This window comes from Aethalodelphis obliquidens, unplaced genomic scaffold (assembly GCF_003676395.1).
Source record: "Aethalodelphis obliquidens isolate GAN/ISIS:26980383/991018 unplaced genomic scaffold, ASM367639v1 scaffold8, whole genome shotgun sequence".
NCBI lineage: Eukaryota > Metazoa > Chordata > Mammalia > Artiodactyla > Delphinidae > Aethalodelphis > Aethalodelphis obliquidens.
In genome coordinates, this window is record NW_020837952.1 from 43,682,819 (window position 1) to 43,699,074 (window position 16,256).

The following is a 16,256-nucleotide window of genomic DNA, read 5'->3' on the forward strand; positions in this document are numbered from 1 at the left end:
GTTGTAAATTAATGTGAAAGAAATGGGCACCTTGCTCAATTTCAGATGCTTCTACATAGTGTACGTAATAGAAAAAAGGAAAAATCCACCCCCTAAAATTCAACTCACAATTCACTTTTCTGTAATTATCCATTGCATAAGCCAAAGGATAACCACACACAAAAAACACTGACATTGTTGTTGCCCGACTATAAGAGATGCAGTCTAAATTAGCTTACAAATAAAAGGGATCTCCAGTAAGATACTTAATAGGCATCCAAATTAATGTATCCAGAGCCAAACTCCCAATCTTCTTCCAAAAGCCTGCTCCTCCTCCATATCTTCTCCAGCTTAATTAACAGCAACTCCATCTTGTCAGTTGCTTATGTCAAAGTCATCCATAACTGTTCTCTTTCTCAATGCACATCTTATCAGCAAATCCTGAGGCTCTGCCTTCAAAACACATCTAGAACCTATGTATCCCAACAACTCTACTGCATCCACCTAGCTCCAAGCCAATATTTTTCTCATCAGGATAGTTATCACTTTTCATTGGGCTCTTCTTCTGCCCTTGCCCTCCTATTATTTATTTCCCACTTGGCTGCAGTGATCAATGGCTCAAAGCCTTCCAGTGGCTTCCAATCTCACTCAGGGTAAAAGCCAAAGTCACTACAAGGTCCCACAAGATCTGGCCCTTGTTTTCTCTTTGATCTCATCTTCCTCCACTCACCTCACTCCTCACCTCACTTCACCTTATCGGCGGCCTCGATATATTTGCCAAAAAATGACAAGTAAGTTTTCACTTCTGGATCTTTGCATTTGTTCCCACCCCCACTTTCAGGTCTCTTCTCAAATAACATCTTCTCAATTAAGCGTTCTCCATCACTAGATTTAAAATTGCAAACTCTGTCCCCGCCTCCTTGCACTTCCTATCCCCTTTCTGTGTTATTTTTTTCAACAGCACTTACCACAAATTGATATAATGTACTTCAGTTATTCATTTAATTACTCTCAGCCTTCTCTGATTAAAATGTAAACTCCATCGAGGGCAGGGATTTTTGCCCAGCACTATGGACCAGTACCTGGTACAAAGTAGCACTCAGTAAACATTTGCTAAATAAACAACTAGTATATATAGCATTATTGGAGTAAATCAGCATTATTGGAGATTATTTTTAAAACAATACAATTTAAGTAACCAAACATTACTTCAAAAAATCCCCAAAATTATAAAAGTAAATTTATTTATAATCCTAAAAGGTAATATTTAACTCACTCTTCTCCCAGTTGCCTCATCCAAGTAAACCAAATCTCACAAATTTGATATGGCAGTACAGTTCTAGAAATAGGTTACATTTAGTGATCCTATTCATGCTTCTTATGCCAGAATAGGAATCACTGAAATTTTCCAAGAGTTGAGACCATGTATCTCTAATGCCCAGTTCTCAATAACCTGGTACATATAAACTCTCAAAAATTATTTATTGAACTTTAAAGTGAAAAATGTAAATAATTTGCCTGTCAATAATTATATGAAATTATAATTTGAGAAAATAATTTCTTTTTTTTAAAGCTTTTTATTTTAAAAATGTTTATTTTATTTATTTATTTATTTTTGGCTGCAGTGGGTCTTCGTTGCTGCGAACGGGCTTTCTCTAGTTGCGGCGAGTGGGGGCTACTCTTCATTGCGATGCGCAGGCTTCTCATTGCGGTAGCTTCTCTTGTTGAGGAGCACGGGCTCTAGGCGCGTGGGCTTCAGTACTTGCAGCACGTGGGCTCAGTAGCTGTGGCTCACCGGCTCTAGGGCACCATCTCAGTAGTTGTGGCGCACGGGCTTAGTTGCCGGACCGGGATCGGACCCGTGTGCCCTGCATTGGCAGGCGGATTCTTAACCACTGCGCCACCAGGGAAGTCCTGAGAAAGTAATTTCCAACAGTCTAAATAATCTATGTTGTATTTCTTTTTAAGAATGTCTGATACAAGAAGAATTATGGACCCAGTGGTATTCATCTCCAATTACATGCACCTTAACTTCTCTTCAGCAATGCACTTCCATGGCCTTTTCTGATACCTTGCCCTAAACTAGGCTTACTCTAAAATCTTTTTTTTTTTTTTTTTTTTTTTTTGCATTACCTGGGCCTCTCACTGTTCTGGCCTCTCCCGCTGCGGAGCACAGTCTCCGGAAGCGCAGGCTCAGCGGCCATGGCTCACGGGCCTAGCCGCTTCGCGGCACATGGGATCTTCCCGGACCGGAGCACGAACTCGCGTCCTAACATCTTAAACTTTAACATATATGACACTTTCAGACAAAACATCTAATCCTTCCAGTTTTCTCATTTGTTCTTCTCAACTGCTCTTCTAGTAGATAAAATTTCCAATCTTTTGAGGGTTTTTTCCTTTTCTCCCCAGGCTATCATCGGCTGCCCCACCCCCCTTCTAGCCTTATACAGCCTAAGGCATCCCAATCAATACACTGTGAAGCACTGGAAACTCACTTCACTTTGCCATTCAGTCACAAGATCATGCAAGCCCTCAACCCTTCCTAATCTCCTTAACAAATATTCCAAATATTTAACAATCTTCTCAGGCCACCCTCCCTTTCTACTTGTTCCTTCCCCTTTATTTAGGGAGCATGTCTTGTTGAGACTGTCAAGTAGTTTCTCTTACCTAGATCCTTGGAGCTGACCTGTATCCAAGCCCTTCCCAAGTCTGTTTCTCTAACCTTCCCATAACCTCTGTGGTACACTGATATCCTTCTACATTACTTTTCTACTTAAGTTAATCAGAGCCCCTCTAGAGACTCTATGTTTCCACCCCAGACAACTGCTCCTGAACTCTGGACTCCAAACCAAACTGATAACCATGCACCTTTAGTGATCATGTCCCTCTTTTGTCAGGAACTCTTTATTAGCAGTCACCTCCTGGGATGAAGTTCAATTTCAATTTCCTTAACATAGCAAATGAGGCCCTCTGAAATCTAATTAAGTTCAGTGCCTATTAAAGACACCAAATGGAGCAGCAAAGCCTGACTCAAAATAGTTCTCCCCATGACCATATTTTTGCTCTATAACCCTTTGCCATTGTTAATTGATCCATAGATAAACAGAACTGGGCCAAACATTTTCTCTCCCAGGAATCTGAAACTTGACAGGAGATCAGATTGGGAGTTATGAGAGATGGGACAGCACCCTAAAGCAGTGGTTCTCAACCAGGAGCAATTTTGCCTTCCAGGGGACATTTGGCAACGTCTGGAGACATTTTTTCATTGTCAAGACTGTGGGAGTGCTATTGGCATCTAGTGGGTAGAGACCAGAGATGCTGCTAAACATCCTACAATGCACAGAGCAGCCCTTTACAACAAAGAATAGTCTTGTCCAAATGTCAGTAGTGCTGAGGTTCAAGCACGCTTCCAATTAGGCCCTAGGAGTTGTCTAGTTCCAGATTCTGTAACCCACCCCAAGAGCTTTCTGTTACATTTCCTTTTTCAGCCTAAGTTAAACAGAACAGGTTTTTGTTGTCTGAAGACAATATAATCTTAACTGGCATAGTATCCTAGTTTAATAATCTGACATACATGTGTATACTTTAAACCAGTTTCTCAACCTCAAAACTATTGACACATAGGCCAAATAATTCTTTCTGTGGGGGACTGGGCTGTGTACTGTAGGATGTTTAGCAGCGTCCCTGGCCTCTACCCACTAGTCACCGCCCCACCCCCACCCCTGCCAAGTTGTGAGAATCAGAAATGTCTCCAGACATTGCCAAATGTCCCCTGAGGGGTAAAAACATTTGATAACTACTACTTAAAACATTTGATAACTACTACTACTACTTAAAACTATACAAAGACTGTACCCAGGTGTGGTGTATGTCTGTCCTGCCAAACCCCCAGTAAACCTTGTGCCCAGCATAATATGCCTTGAGCCAAAGGAATAGTGGGGAGCATTTGTATCTAAATCTTCCCCACCCCTTTTCAGGTCCTGGCTTAAATGTACCCCATCTTCAAGCTTCTATTCCCCCCCTCTGCCTTTGCTGGAGCACGCATGTACACATACCACAGTAACAGGTAATGAGGCCTTGAGCTGAAAGGTAGCTCCTGCTCTTATTTCTTTTCTTACACTTGTTCTAACTTTTCTTTAGAAGTTTCCATTTCCTTCTGAAAAAAATACTCTCCTAGAGAAGCCTCCAAAACATATTTTATGCTGATGATGGTATGAAAGATCAGGGTAAATTCTCCTTCAAAGGCTTTTCCTGTTTCACTTCTCTTAAAACGCAACTACTCCAACCCCCATATCCAACACACACACACACACTAACTCTCCCTCTTCAGTACTGTTTTCATTAACAATGAAAGAGATGCTTGGAATACAAACTAAACAATTAGGCAGGGAACAAGTATATAGATTTACACTTCTCAAATAGTTCAGCGTTTGCTTAAAGCATTTGTTAATCTCTTAAGAATAATTCCCCTTTCATACTTTTCCAATACACCAGTTTCTTAAGCCCCTGTATCTAAGTAAACCTGGTTTTAACCTTACAATTTCACCATACTTCAATCTCAAGGCTCAGAGTTGGCACTCTCTTTCTCCTGTTGCTTCCTAGATAGTCTTCCTTACTGGAAAACCCCTTATATAAAGGGTCATTTTCCTAGTCCTTCCTTTCCAGGACACCGGCACCACATTTATTCAATGATTCAATTGCCCATTATTCCCTAAAACCACAGGAAAATAGGTCATGCCCAATATCTGCAATAATATTGGTGGCTTATAGTCTTGCCTTAGTTAAAAAAAACAGCAATGTGAGGGAGAGTCAGTTCATTGTTGTCATTCATGCATTCATTCAAAAAATAGTCGTTGAGTGCCTACATTATTCTAGACTCCGAAAAACAAACAACAACAACAAAAATCCCTATCCTCATGGAATTTACATACAGTGGAGAAGACAAACGAACTGCAAATAAATAAGTATATATTATGACTGATGAGAATGAGCGCTACAGAGAAGAGTATGGTCAGGTAAGGCCTCCGTTAAGAAGGTGCCATGAGTTCCATTCACTGGCCATAAGAAAGGTATTGGAAGGTAGTATGTTCTAAGTATTTCCTATCAAACTGTGTTCCAGATGATTAGATCAGTATAGTGACATCTTCATTACTGAATAACCTGTAAAATTAAGCTTGACCCAGGTAATTTCAAAAGTTCATTCCTATTTGAGTAACTATAATTTATCACAACATCCACCTTGTTTCTTCTACTGTCATCCTTTATGTTTATAAATAATTGTATTTTTCTTAGGAGATGACAAATGACAGCAACAGCAGTAAGATTAATATTTTAACCAAGAATATGAATTTGATGCTCTTCAGTTCATCTGACTTAAGGAAGTTTTGAAATGTGAAATAACTGAAAACTCAAGTGCTTCAAAAACTCATCTCAAAAAAATCATTGTTATTTACAACACAGCTATTGAAAATCATACAGATTAAAAAGTAATCCTCGAGAGTAGCACTGACATATATACACTACCAGATGTAGAAGAGATAGCTAGTGGGAAGCAGCTGCATAGTACAGGAAGATCAGCTCCGTGCTTTGTAACCACCTAGAGGGGTGGGATAGGGAGGGTGGGAGGGAGACGCAAGAGGGAGGGGATATGGGGATATACGTATACATATAGCTAATTCACTTTGTTATACAGCAGAAACCAACACACCATTGTAAAGCAATTATATTCCAATAAAGATGTTTAAAAAATAAAACAAACAAACAAACAAAAAAGTAATCCTCAAGGCTCAATTCTGAATGTGTCTATTTTGTGAAGTTAGCCATTACCTTTACAACTAATTTTTAAGAGTCCTTCCAAACTGGAGTTCTACAAGAGAATTAAACTCTAATGCCCTAAGGCACTCACTGACAGAACAAACTTTTCTCCTACGCATCTAGAATGGAACTAGCTAAGTACTATCATCCTAGGGAGAGTGAGAAAATAGAAATTCAAATCATTTTCTATAGGTCTGAATTTTCTTGTAGGAACTGAGTATGAGAAAGGCTGGAGGACATCTGATAAGTCAGATCTTACTTAAATCATAAAAAATAATAATAAAGATAAAATCTTCCAAAGTGAGATAATTCATTATTGGACTATACGGACAATTTTAAAAGAAACTTTCCAATTAGTGATAATGTTAAGAAATGTAGATTCATAAATGCTGCTATAATTTGTTACTTTAAAAAAATATATCTTATTCAATGTTATAAGTGAGAAAAATATTTGCTGAATCACAGAAATAATTATTTTGTTCCCTAATATATAACCTGTGGTATACAACGATTTGGAAAATCAAGAATTGTTTGTATTACGAAAGTATATCATCACACCCAAGTGTTTTCCTAAAATCAGTTAAAATTAATCATTAATTTACAGACAAATAACAGAGAAAAGGGTCATAACTAAGCAGTTTGAATTCGCTGTTAACAACTTGCAAACAAGATCCTACATTTAGCCTGTGTCTTGAGACAAATATGGAGAAGTCAGGGGCAGTAACAAACTGCCAGCTTTACTGAGTCATGATTCCGACTAAAACCACGTTACGAAATGGAAAGAATGACAAGTCTCGGGTTTATTACCACAGATGTTGGCTCCCTGAATTTATGGGTCTTAGATTAAAATAAAGCAAAAAACAAACAAAAAAAAACTGCTTTGTACGAATGATGTGGGGCTAAAACGACTCCAGAAAGAACTCGCCAAAGCTGGTAACTCTGATTATTTACCTAAAACAAATCCTAACTGTGCAAACAGGCACACCCTCTAATGCATTAGACTGGGAACGGCGAGGTAAAGTGAATTCAGAACAATAACAAGGTTAACATTTCAGTGAGAAAACAATTCTCAGCCCTAACAGTCCACACTGCGCCAGACGCCCTCGGTTAACGGAACCACTCAGCTCCGAATGGAGGCGAGCAGACACCGGGCACCTGGGTGACAAACCATCTGCAGCCTCCGCGCAGGACCGCCCGAGAGGGGTCCTCCAAACGCCCCCAGACGCCGTGTCGGCAACGATCCCAGTCCGCCGCCTCCCCCGGCAGCCCAACACGCTCCTCCGCGAGCCAGCCGGGAGAGAGAACCCGTCCAGGGGCGAACCCATCCAGGGACGAACCCGTCCGGGGGCGAACCCGTCAGAGGACTGACTCGTGAGGCCAGTCTTGGGCGCCGCAGGCGACGGGAGATCCGGGGCAGCGACCTCTGCCCGGACTGGAGCGGGGAGCCCGAGGGTCGCCTCCCGCTCGGCTGCCAGTCCCCGCCGCCCCCGAAGCCGCAGGTTGCCTCTGATAACCAACTAGGGCGGAAGCGGACTAGCGCCCACGCCCGAGGCTCTGACTGACCTGGAGAGGTGCTTCAGGATCTGTTTCTTGATGAGCCCAGCCATGGTGCCGAAGCGGGGGTCGCCGCGCTCTCTCTCCGTTCCTCACTGCCTCCTCTCTTCGTGGCCGTCTCCTCTTTGGGTTAACCCGGCCGGAGGAGAGGCGCGTGAGCACTCACGCCCAGGACAGACCTGAGCCCCCTGCCGAGGCCACATCCGCCACCGCTGCCGCCAAGGACCGGGAGCATTCCGCTTAGGTAGCCGCGGCCGCCGCCGGCGCCATCTTGGCTGCAGCATCACCTAAGAGATCTGGGGGAGGGCCGGAGCGGGGCGGGCTCGGGGCGGGGCGGGCTCGGGGTGGGGCGGGGCAACGCAGGCTCCGGACAGGCTCTTGCTGCCCCGCCTCCCTCCCTGGGACTAGCGCGCTAGTGCCCCTGACACTGTTGGATGCTTTGACTCCCAACCCCAGAAGCTTCTTGGGTTTTAGACCTCTGTCCCCACGCTCTAGTCATGTCCCCGTCTCCATCACTGAGTTCTTCATACACATCTTCTCTTTTTCATTTCCCTGTCAGAATTTGCTCTACAAACGGCTCTAATTGCTTTGCTTTCTTTACCTACTCAGCTTTTTTCATATTCTTGCCTCAGTGTCTTATCCTTTGCTTAGATATTCTGCTTTTCCCCCGGCTAAATGCTATAATTTGATGTTTCCTCTAGAAATTCTAAGAGAAGTAAAAGTTGATAATGTGTCTTAATAGAACCCAGGACCTGGGAATTAGAAGGCCTAAATTTAAGTCCTGGCTCAAGTATTTTCTAGCTGTGTTAAGCTGGAGAAAATAATTTACTTACGTTTAGCTTCAGTTTAATCTTCTATACAATAGATTAATAATATCAGCCTTACCCAACTCACTAGGTTGTTGTATCTAAAGAAATAAGGATTTTAAATTTCACTTAAAAATTTCTATGTGGGCTTCCCTGGTGGCGCAGTGGTTGAGAGTCCGCCTGCCGATGCAGGGGACACGGGTTCGTGCCCCGGTCCAGGAAGATCCCACATGCCGCGGAGCGGCTGGGCCCGTGAGCCATGGCCGCTGAGCCTGCGCGTCCGGAGCCTGTGCTCCGCAACGGGAGAGGCCACAACAGTGAGTGGCCCGCGTACCGAAAAAAAAAAAAAATTCTATGTAAAGGAAGAAAATTGTTGAAATAGCAGGGAGAACTATTACAGCTCTGCACCTTCACCCCACCCAGCCCCAAACCAACATTTTACAGAGGCGAAAATGACCACTCTGTTTACAGAGGTGACATCTAAAAGTGGGGGGGAGGGAGAATAACACTACCTCTGAGGGATGTATCAGAAAATGCTGTGGGTGTCTATGGGGATGGCCAGGGGATAGTTTACACATATAGTCCAACACCTGAGCCTTTTCAAGCAAGGGAAAGGAGATATATGTGGATTGACTGTTTACTCACTTAACATTTATAATGTACTATAAATGAGGCACTATTCAAGTAACTAGGTAGCCTAAACAAACAAAACCTGTTCCTGCCATCAAAGAGTTAACAGCCTCAGAGGGAAGCTAAATTCCTAGAGCTAGGACCTTGAGCTCTATCATTACACTCTTGTTCAAAGCCTTGCTCGACCATTTTGTAGCTGTGTAAACTTGGGCAAGTTATTTCACTCTCAGCCTCAGTTACCTCATCTCTTGGAGATAATAGTACCTAACACAATTTTGTGAGGATTAAATGAGATTATGCATATATAGTGTTGAACAAAGTGCCTAGCATATGTCAAGCTCTTAATAATGCTATTATTATCCTTAGCATAATTGAAAATAGAAGCAAAGTGCTATGAAAACACAAGGGATGGAGTGATTCTATCTTGTTTAGCCAGAGATGGATTTACAGTGGAGATATTATTTCAAAGGTGAGAATGTCAGTTTAAAGTTAAACGGACTGGCCCTGAAGTCAGACTTGGATTGGAAACTTTGCTCTGTGGATTTTTAGCTATGTGGTTGTTGTGAGGATTAAGCTAATGAAGTTTAAGTACTTAGAGAATGCCAGACACAACTGTGGTTTAAATTTACATTTTTGTTAATTGGTATTTAATTCTCAAAGTATGATTTTGAAAAAGTTAAAAATGTGACTGTCATACAAATATATAATGAATGTGCATCAAAGATTTGTTAACTCATATTGGCAAGAACCAACAAGATAGGGTATAAAGTTAGTTCAGTCATTAATGTGACTTAAATCTGTTGCACATGTTCATTATGTATTTATATCAGAGTGATATTTTTAACTTTTAAAATTACACATTCTCAAAATATACATGTATTTGAAAAGTAATAGTTACATGCTTGAGATTCTTTATACTAAAACCTGGGAGGGGAGAGTGCATGGTGTGAAGGTGAATAGAGTCAGGGCTTTTACTGAACAGTCTGTGCTGAAACTGGCTTATACTGGCTCATGAGAACCAGTTGTGCACATCTCTTCCCAACTCTGTGTTCTGGTGTTTGATGAGTTCAGGAAAGCTTGAAAACAGCCATTGTGACAGTATTTTCACCACAGAAAATGGTAAACACTACAAATCAGGACTTTTTTCTTGGAGATCCGGTTGTTAAATATTTACCAACACAGTGTAGGATGGGTTGAAGGGGGATGAGATTGCAAATGTATGGACATTATTTCATAGGCAGTGTCAAGTCTTGGGAGACTTCTATGGTGACTGAATTTGGGGAAGATGATCAGATTTCTGATTTAGAAAAATAGTCTGATAACCATACTGGCAGTACAGAGGACAGATCATGAGAAGAGAATGGAGACAGGAGCCTTGAGAAGGCGGCAGCATTACTATTTTTGGTGAAAGATAAGGCAGTATCAGTAAAGGTAAATAAACAAAAAAGGGTCAAGGACAAATTCCAGAGATTAATACAAGGATTGGAGTTGAAGTTTACTGAGGTTTTTAGTTTGGGGCACCGGGTAGATATTGGGGCACACCACTAATTGAGACAAGTAATATAGGTGAAACAAGCAGTTTTGGAGATAAAATTGTTTTGGATTTGTTACCTTTAAGGTTATCTCAGGACCCCTGGATAGAAACATTCAGGTTGCAGGTGGGGGTAGAAATTCTTCTTTAGGATTTATTGGTATTCAATGATAGCTGAAGCCAAGAACAAAAATGATCTTGATCCAGGATCAGGTAAATATGAAGGAAAGCGAAAAGGGAAGCTTTTTGAAAGAGCCTATTTTAAAAGATGAGAGGTGAATAGAAATGATGGTTACTCTGTGATGTAAGACTGATAAAATATTTTTTACATGGGGGATCCTATCAATTTAATATTGTTAGAGAAAATAGAATGACTAAAATTGGACATAACTAACTTTGGACTTTCAATGACTTTTTGATACAAAGGAATATAGACACCAATAGAATGCCTAACTTAAAGGAGTTTGCCATGGCAAAGGTAACAATGATCAATGATAAAAGGATGACGATGATGATAATTACTAACAGGTACTTGACTTTTATCATTTACTCTTCATAAAATAATTCTGCAAGGGAGGATTATTATAGTATTCCATTTTACAGATGAGGAAGCTAAGGTGTAGAGAGGTTAACTAACCTGTCCAAAAGGTTTGGTGTAGAGAGGTTAACTAACCTGTCCATTTTACAGATGAGGAAGCTAAGGTGTAGAGAGGTTAACTAACCTGTCCAAAACATGTAGTTAGCCAGGATTTGACCCAGGAGTTTGAATGCAGAGACTGCACTCTTAACTACTATCTTTGATTTCAATAATAGGACCTACTTCATAAATTGTAAAGATTAAATTAGTAAATATACATAAAGCTCTTAGAACAATTTAACCACACGCATTAAGCCCTATCTAAGTATTAACCCTTATCTTTATCGCCCAAGGTTACACAGCCATTTTGTGGCAGAGTCCGGATTCCAACCTAAAATTCATTCTCTTAACCATTACGATATAGACAAGTGAGCCCAAGACATTAAGGGAACACATACGAGGAACACCTAATTTCAGGAAGGGGAAAGGAGGAGTGTGTCAGAAGTCTAGAAGCTTTTTGAGATAAGACACAAAACTCCGTGCAGAAGAACAAGCAGACAGGGAAGACTGTGAGTTAAAAAAGCGAGGCGGTTGACGTGTTCCGTGTTTGTAACAGGGTGGTTGGATCCAACAGTCAGAATGGCAGTGGTGGGCAATAAAGCTGAAGAGTCTTCATATCCAATTCCGTGCTGCGTATGGCTTTGCAATTTATTCTTCAAAAGACGTTACTGTCTGAACAATACTATTCGAACACACACACACCCACAACCTTCCCCCACAACCCCCCACAAAGATGGTTCGTTATAGGGGTTAGAAGAAACTCCCAAGAGCGACTCAATCTGCAAAAGTAAAGAACAATCACACATTGGGCGAAAAAAAACAGCGTTTTCTCTCTTATTGGATCTGGCCAAAACGTAAACGGGTTGAGACAGGAAGCACGTTACGACTCTTGCTGGCAGGCTGGGCTGCAGTGCAATCTCTGCCTTCCGGCGTCCTCAGTTGCTACGGGAGAGCGGAAGCGCCCTTACGCTCCGTGGGTGCCACCATAGAGTGCCGGAAAAAGCGTGAGCAGAAGGGTCGGGAAAAGAAAGCAACTGCGGTTAGTACTAAAATGACGACCTTAGTGCTGGATAACGGAGCCTACAACGCCAAAATCGGTTACAGCCATGAAAATGTGTCGTAAGTGTTCGCTTCCTCCGAGGGACAAAGCATATATGCCTAGTAGTTACGTATATTACGCTTCATCTTGGGACGTCTGTAAACTGCAAACGCCCCCGCGCGGCCCTCAGGCAGAGGGATGCTCTGGTTGGAGTTGGGTAGTTTGAATGCTTTGAAGTGAGACATGGTTACTAACTTTGGGCTACGTGGCCCCGGAAGTGGGACGTGTTTCGTTTCGTAACAGGAAATAGTTCAGGAAAATAGGCTTTAAGGAAGCGGTTCCCGAAAGAGGGGTCCGTACACAAAGTTCATGAATCCTCAGGAATCGTGGGCAACGTTTTTGTGTATATGCATTTTTGGGGGGACGCGATCATAGCTTTCATCAGATCCTTAGAGGGTTCCATGGCCCCCAAAAGTGTAAAAACCACTGTTTCAGTGGCTGTAGACTTTGAAGGCTTTGTACTTTAGCCGTTCTAAGTGCTCATTGGCTGACCTGGTTAATCAGACTCAAACAAATACTACACTGGCTTTCATAAACTATGTTTGAGTAGAGACTAAGCAAATTAAAAGACACACTTTTGCTCTAGAGTATTCACAGGGGACTTTCCCCCTTCCTCCCTCCTTTCCTTTTTCTTTTTTTAGAGGACGAACTGCGTAGGAATGTATATTGTTACAGTCTTATTTTGGCAATGTGTATCATTGTTCTCATCCTTTGACAGCAGTTCTATTATCAGTTACTTAAGGAATAATTTAGAAGTCTTGATAAGAGTGCGGAATACTCTATTATCATGTATAGACATTGTGTATGGTGACACAAAGGTGTAGGGAGAAGCAAGCTAAATATTCAAGAACAGTAAATTGACTCAAATTGTAATACAGCCAAGATTGACTACAAGGCAGGTTTTAAAATTACGTCCTTGGGCTTCACTGGTGGCGCAGTGGTTAAGAATTCGCCTGCCAATGCAGGGGACATGGGTTTGAGACCTGGTCTGGGAAGGTCCCACATGCTGCGGAGCAACTCAGCCGGTGAGCCACAACTACTGAAGCCCGCACGCCTAGAGCCTGTGCTCTACAACGAAGAGAGTAGCCCCCAATCGCCACAACTAGAGAAAGCCTGTGTGCAACAATGAAGACTTAATGCAACCAAAAATAAATAAAATAAATAAATTTTAAAATATATTGTTTTTATGTCCTTGAAGACTATTTAAACATAGAGAAAATGACAGCATAGTAAGTGAAATAATCAGGTATAAAACATTTTTACAGTATTATCCCAATTAATGCAAGGATTTTAATCGCCTTTAGCGCAAAATAATCCTTATACCAAAGTGGAATGTTTTGGGGTGACAAATTATGTTCCCCTTCACTTTCTCTATCCCTTTCTCTGTATGTGTGTGCATATATATGCACACACACACGCATACACACACATACATGTGTACACATGTATGATGGATAATGGTTCTAGTTTGTCTTCCTAACCAGATTGTAAACCCATGGTGCGCAGCAACTATATTTAAAACTACTTCCTACATCTGTACCTTATAGCATCTTGCTGATTGAAAATCTTTGACTCCATGGAAACTTAATTTTATGGTCAGAATTTTGAACTTGGATTTTTTTTTTTTTTCTTACCAGAATGGTATTAAGAATTTTCCAGGAACTTTATTTACCTCAGCCCCTCTTCACCTCTGTGCAGTGGCAGAACCAATACCCACCCATAAGGGTGCCCTGAAGATTATTTGAGAAAGATAATGGGTCCAGTACAGAACTGGTATATACTAGAACCTTAAAAAAAAAAAAAGGCATGTAAAAATTTTTTGAAGACAGAATGAGAAACACTGGTTTTGGATATTTTTTGACACCAAGGGTGGTGGTTAGGTAAATGTATTTTTAGGAACTAAGTATTTAGGGAATAATTACATTATTTGTTTCTTTGTTTATAGAGTTATTCCTAACTGTCAGTTCAGGTCAAAAACGGCACGTCTTAAAACTTTTACTGCCAACCAGATAGATGAAATAAAGGATCCTTCTGGACTCTTTTATATTCTTCCTTTTCAAAAGGTAATTCAACTGTATGTCATTTCTAGCATTAAAGACCTAAACTGAAGGATAATTTGGAATGTATATTTAAGATTTTGTATGTATGAAAATATTTTTGAATCTCTGAGAAAAAGTTATTTTAATTAAGATCTCATTAAAACCAAAAGTTGAATTTAAATTGTCATGTTAAAAAATTGACCATGATTAATTATACTTCAATGAAAAAAAATCAACTGTACTTCAATAAATAAAAATAAAAATAAATGACCATGATTTAGTTACTGATTGTGGGTACTGAATTTTACTTGTTTATGTTAAAGCTAAATGAAATGAACACATTAAAGAAAAAGAGTATAGAGAGGCGTCTCTACATATTGGTGTGTCTTTTGAACCCTTGATATTTTGGTTATTGTTAATTTGTAATATTTTGAATTTCTAAAAGGAGAAAAACATACCAATATAATAGGTTTCAAATTCAAACATCATTAGACTGGTGAATGTGACCATAAAGAGATAAGAATCAGTGATTTAGAATATATTAATCTGATTTTTAAAAAATTGTTCAAATATTTTTGATAATTAAATTCATAAAACAAATTTTTTAGGGCTACTTGGTGAATTGGGATGTTCAAAGACAAGTCTGGGATTACCTTTTTGGAAAAGAAATGTATCAGGTAACAAATTGGAGTATGTATTCAAATTTCTATTTCCATGTCTTATTCAAATGAAAAATTTAAATCTGTGCTTATATCTTAAGATTTATAAATTTTTGAATACGTTTCTTATATATATTTAAGTCATTTAATCTACTGTGCTTAACTTTGATTTTCAAATAAGTGCAAGTGAATGGAATTTCCATTGTGAAGTGGAATTTGAAGTTGAGAAGAGATAGTCTGTATGAAACTTAAGATTAAAATTTTTACTTCAGATTTCTGCTATTCTTAGACCAATTCACTGTCTAATTTTTTTCACAATAAAATATTTTTACTGATATATCTGAATGTGTGAATGATACAATGTTAAAATTTTGTGCTTTTAATATCTTTAGTGTGACTTTAGGTATACTGAGAAAATGTTCAAATTTTAATGCTCCTTAAGAGTGTGTGGGAGAGAATTATGTAAACGTTAAATATTCTAAAGCTTCTCACCTTTTAACTTTTAAAAACAAAATAACAGTCCCAGTGCCTGTAGTTGTATCATTTATTACTTTTGCATAATTATCTTTAAACAATTTGACAGTACCATTTTATCAATGCTATCATTAAGAGAGTTAAAATTATATAATAGTTAAAGTGCATGTATTCTGTAACCAGACTTCCCAAGTTCAAATCCTAGGTATGTCACTAACTAGTTATATGGACCTTCGTAACTCATTCAACACTATTGTGCCTCAGTTTGCTCACCTTTTAAAAGGGAATAATAGTAAGACGTGTCTCCTAGGGTTATTGTGAGGATTAAATAAATGTGTTTATATATATAAAACAAGTACTTATAATTATGACTACAAAGTTACAAAACGTTGGGAATTTTTTTCCTCACATAGGTTGATTTTTTAGACACTAATATTATTATCACAGAACCATATTTTAACTTCACTTCAATTCAAGAGTCAATGAATGAAATCTTATTTGAAGAATACCAGTTTCAAGCAGTATTAAGAGTAAATGGTGAGTTAAAGTTTTTATTGAAATTGAGTTATGTGAATATGAATATGAATAGAGTAAAGAAACACTTAAGGTCCAAGAATATTGGGTGATATTCTTTTTGATTTGAAGGAAATAAAACCTGGAATTTAAAAACTAGATGGACCCTTAGAGATTATCTAGTCAGACTTCTCTCACTTTATCTTTTTACTGATATGATATTTCTCCCTAATGAAGTTACTAGCCACATTTCTAATCTCTGAAAGATTATTGTTTCTGAGTTAGTTGTCTTTTCTGTCACTGATGTGTCTGCTATTGTTATTATTATTGTTTGAAATAATGTTAATAGCTCAGGCTGCCAATATGAGGGAAAATAATCTGTAAATATTATTTAGAAGTAAGTTTATTAAAGGCTAGAATCACATTACATGACTGTACAAAGAAAGTATTCACATATTTAGCTTGTAGAATTTAAGTCTGTATAAGCAACAGTATACTGTAATGGTTAGGAGCATAATCTC

At 39.5% G+C, this 16,256-nt stretch overlaps 2 protein-coding genes across 9 annotated transcripts in view; one reads left to right on the forward strand and one right to left on the reverse strand.

Moving 5' to 3' along the window:
* The window catches only part of BLTP3B (bridge-like lipid transfer protein family member 3B), a 103,925-nt gene extending 96,295 nt beyond the window's left edge, over nucleotides 1–7,630 (reverse strand). For 4 of the 8 annotated variants that reach the window (XR_003432965.1, XR_003432964.1, XM_027107303.1 and 1 more), the window contains exon 1: nucleotides 7,357–7,630. Coding sequence is in view for 2 of the 8 variants with exons in the window: in XM_027107303.1 (XP_026963104.1) it covers nucleotides 7,357–7,400 (44 nt within the window). In the remaining 6 variants the exon portion in view is untranslated. The remainder of the gene's footprint in view (nucleotides 1–7,356) is intronic. The other 4 variants (XM_027107306.1, XM_027107305.1, XM_027107307.1 and 1 more) reach the window with 1 other exon arrangement.
* Nucleotides 7,631–11,921: 4,291 nt separating this feature from the next.
* The window catches only part of ACTR6 (actin related protein 6), a 32,317-nt gene continuing 27,982 nt past the window's right edge, over nucleotides 11,922–16,256 (forward strand). The window contains exons 1-4 of the mRNA XM_027107308.1: nucleotides 11,922–12,070; nucleotides 13,996–14,113; nucleotides 14,698–14,766; nucleotides 15,636–15,759. Coding sequence (XP_026963109.1) covers nucleotides 12,003–12,070; nucleotides 13,996–14,113; nucleotides 14,698–14,766; nucleotides 15,636–15,759 — 379 coding nt within the window. The 5' untranslated portion in view covers nucleotides 11,922–12,002. The remainder of the gene's footprint in view (nucleotides 12,071–13,995; nucleotides 14,114–14,697; nucleotides 14,767–15,635; nucleotides 15,760–16,256) is intronic.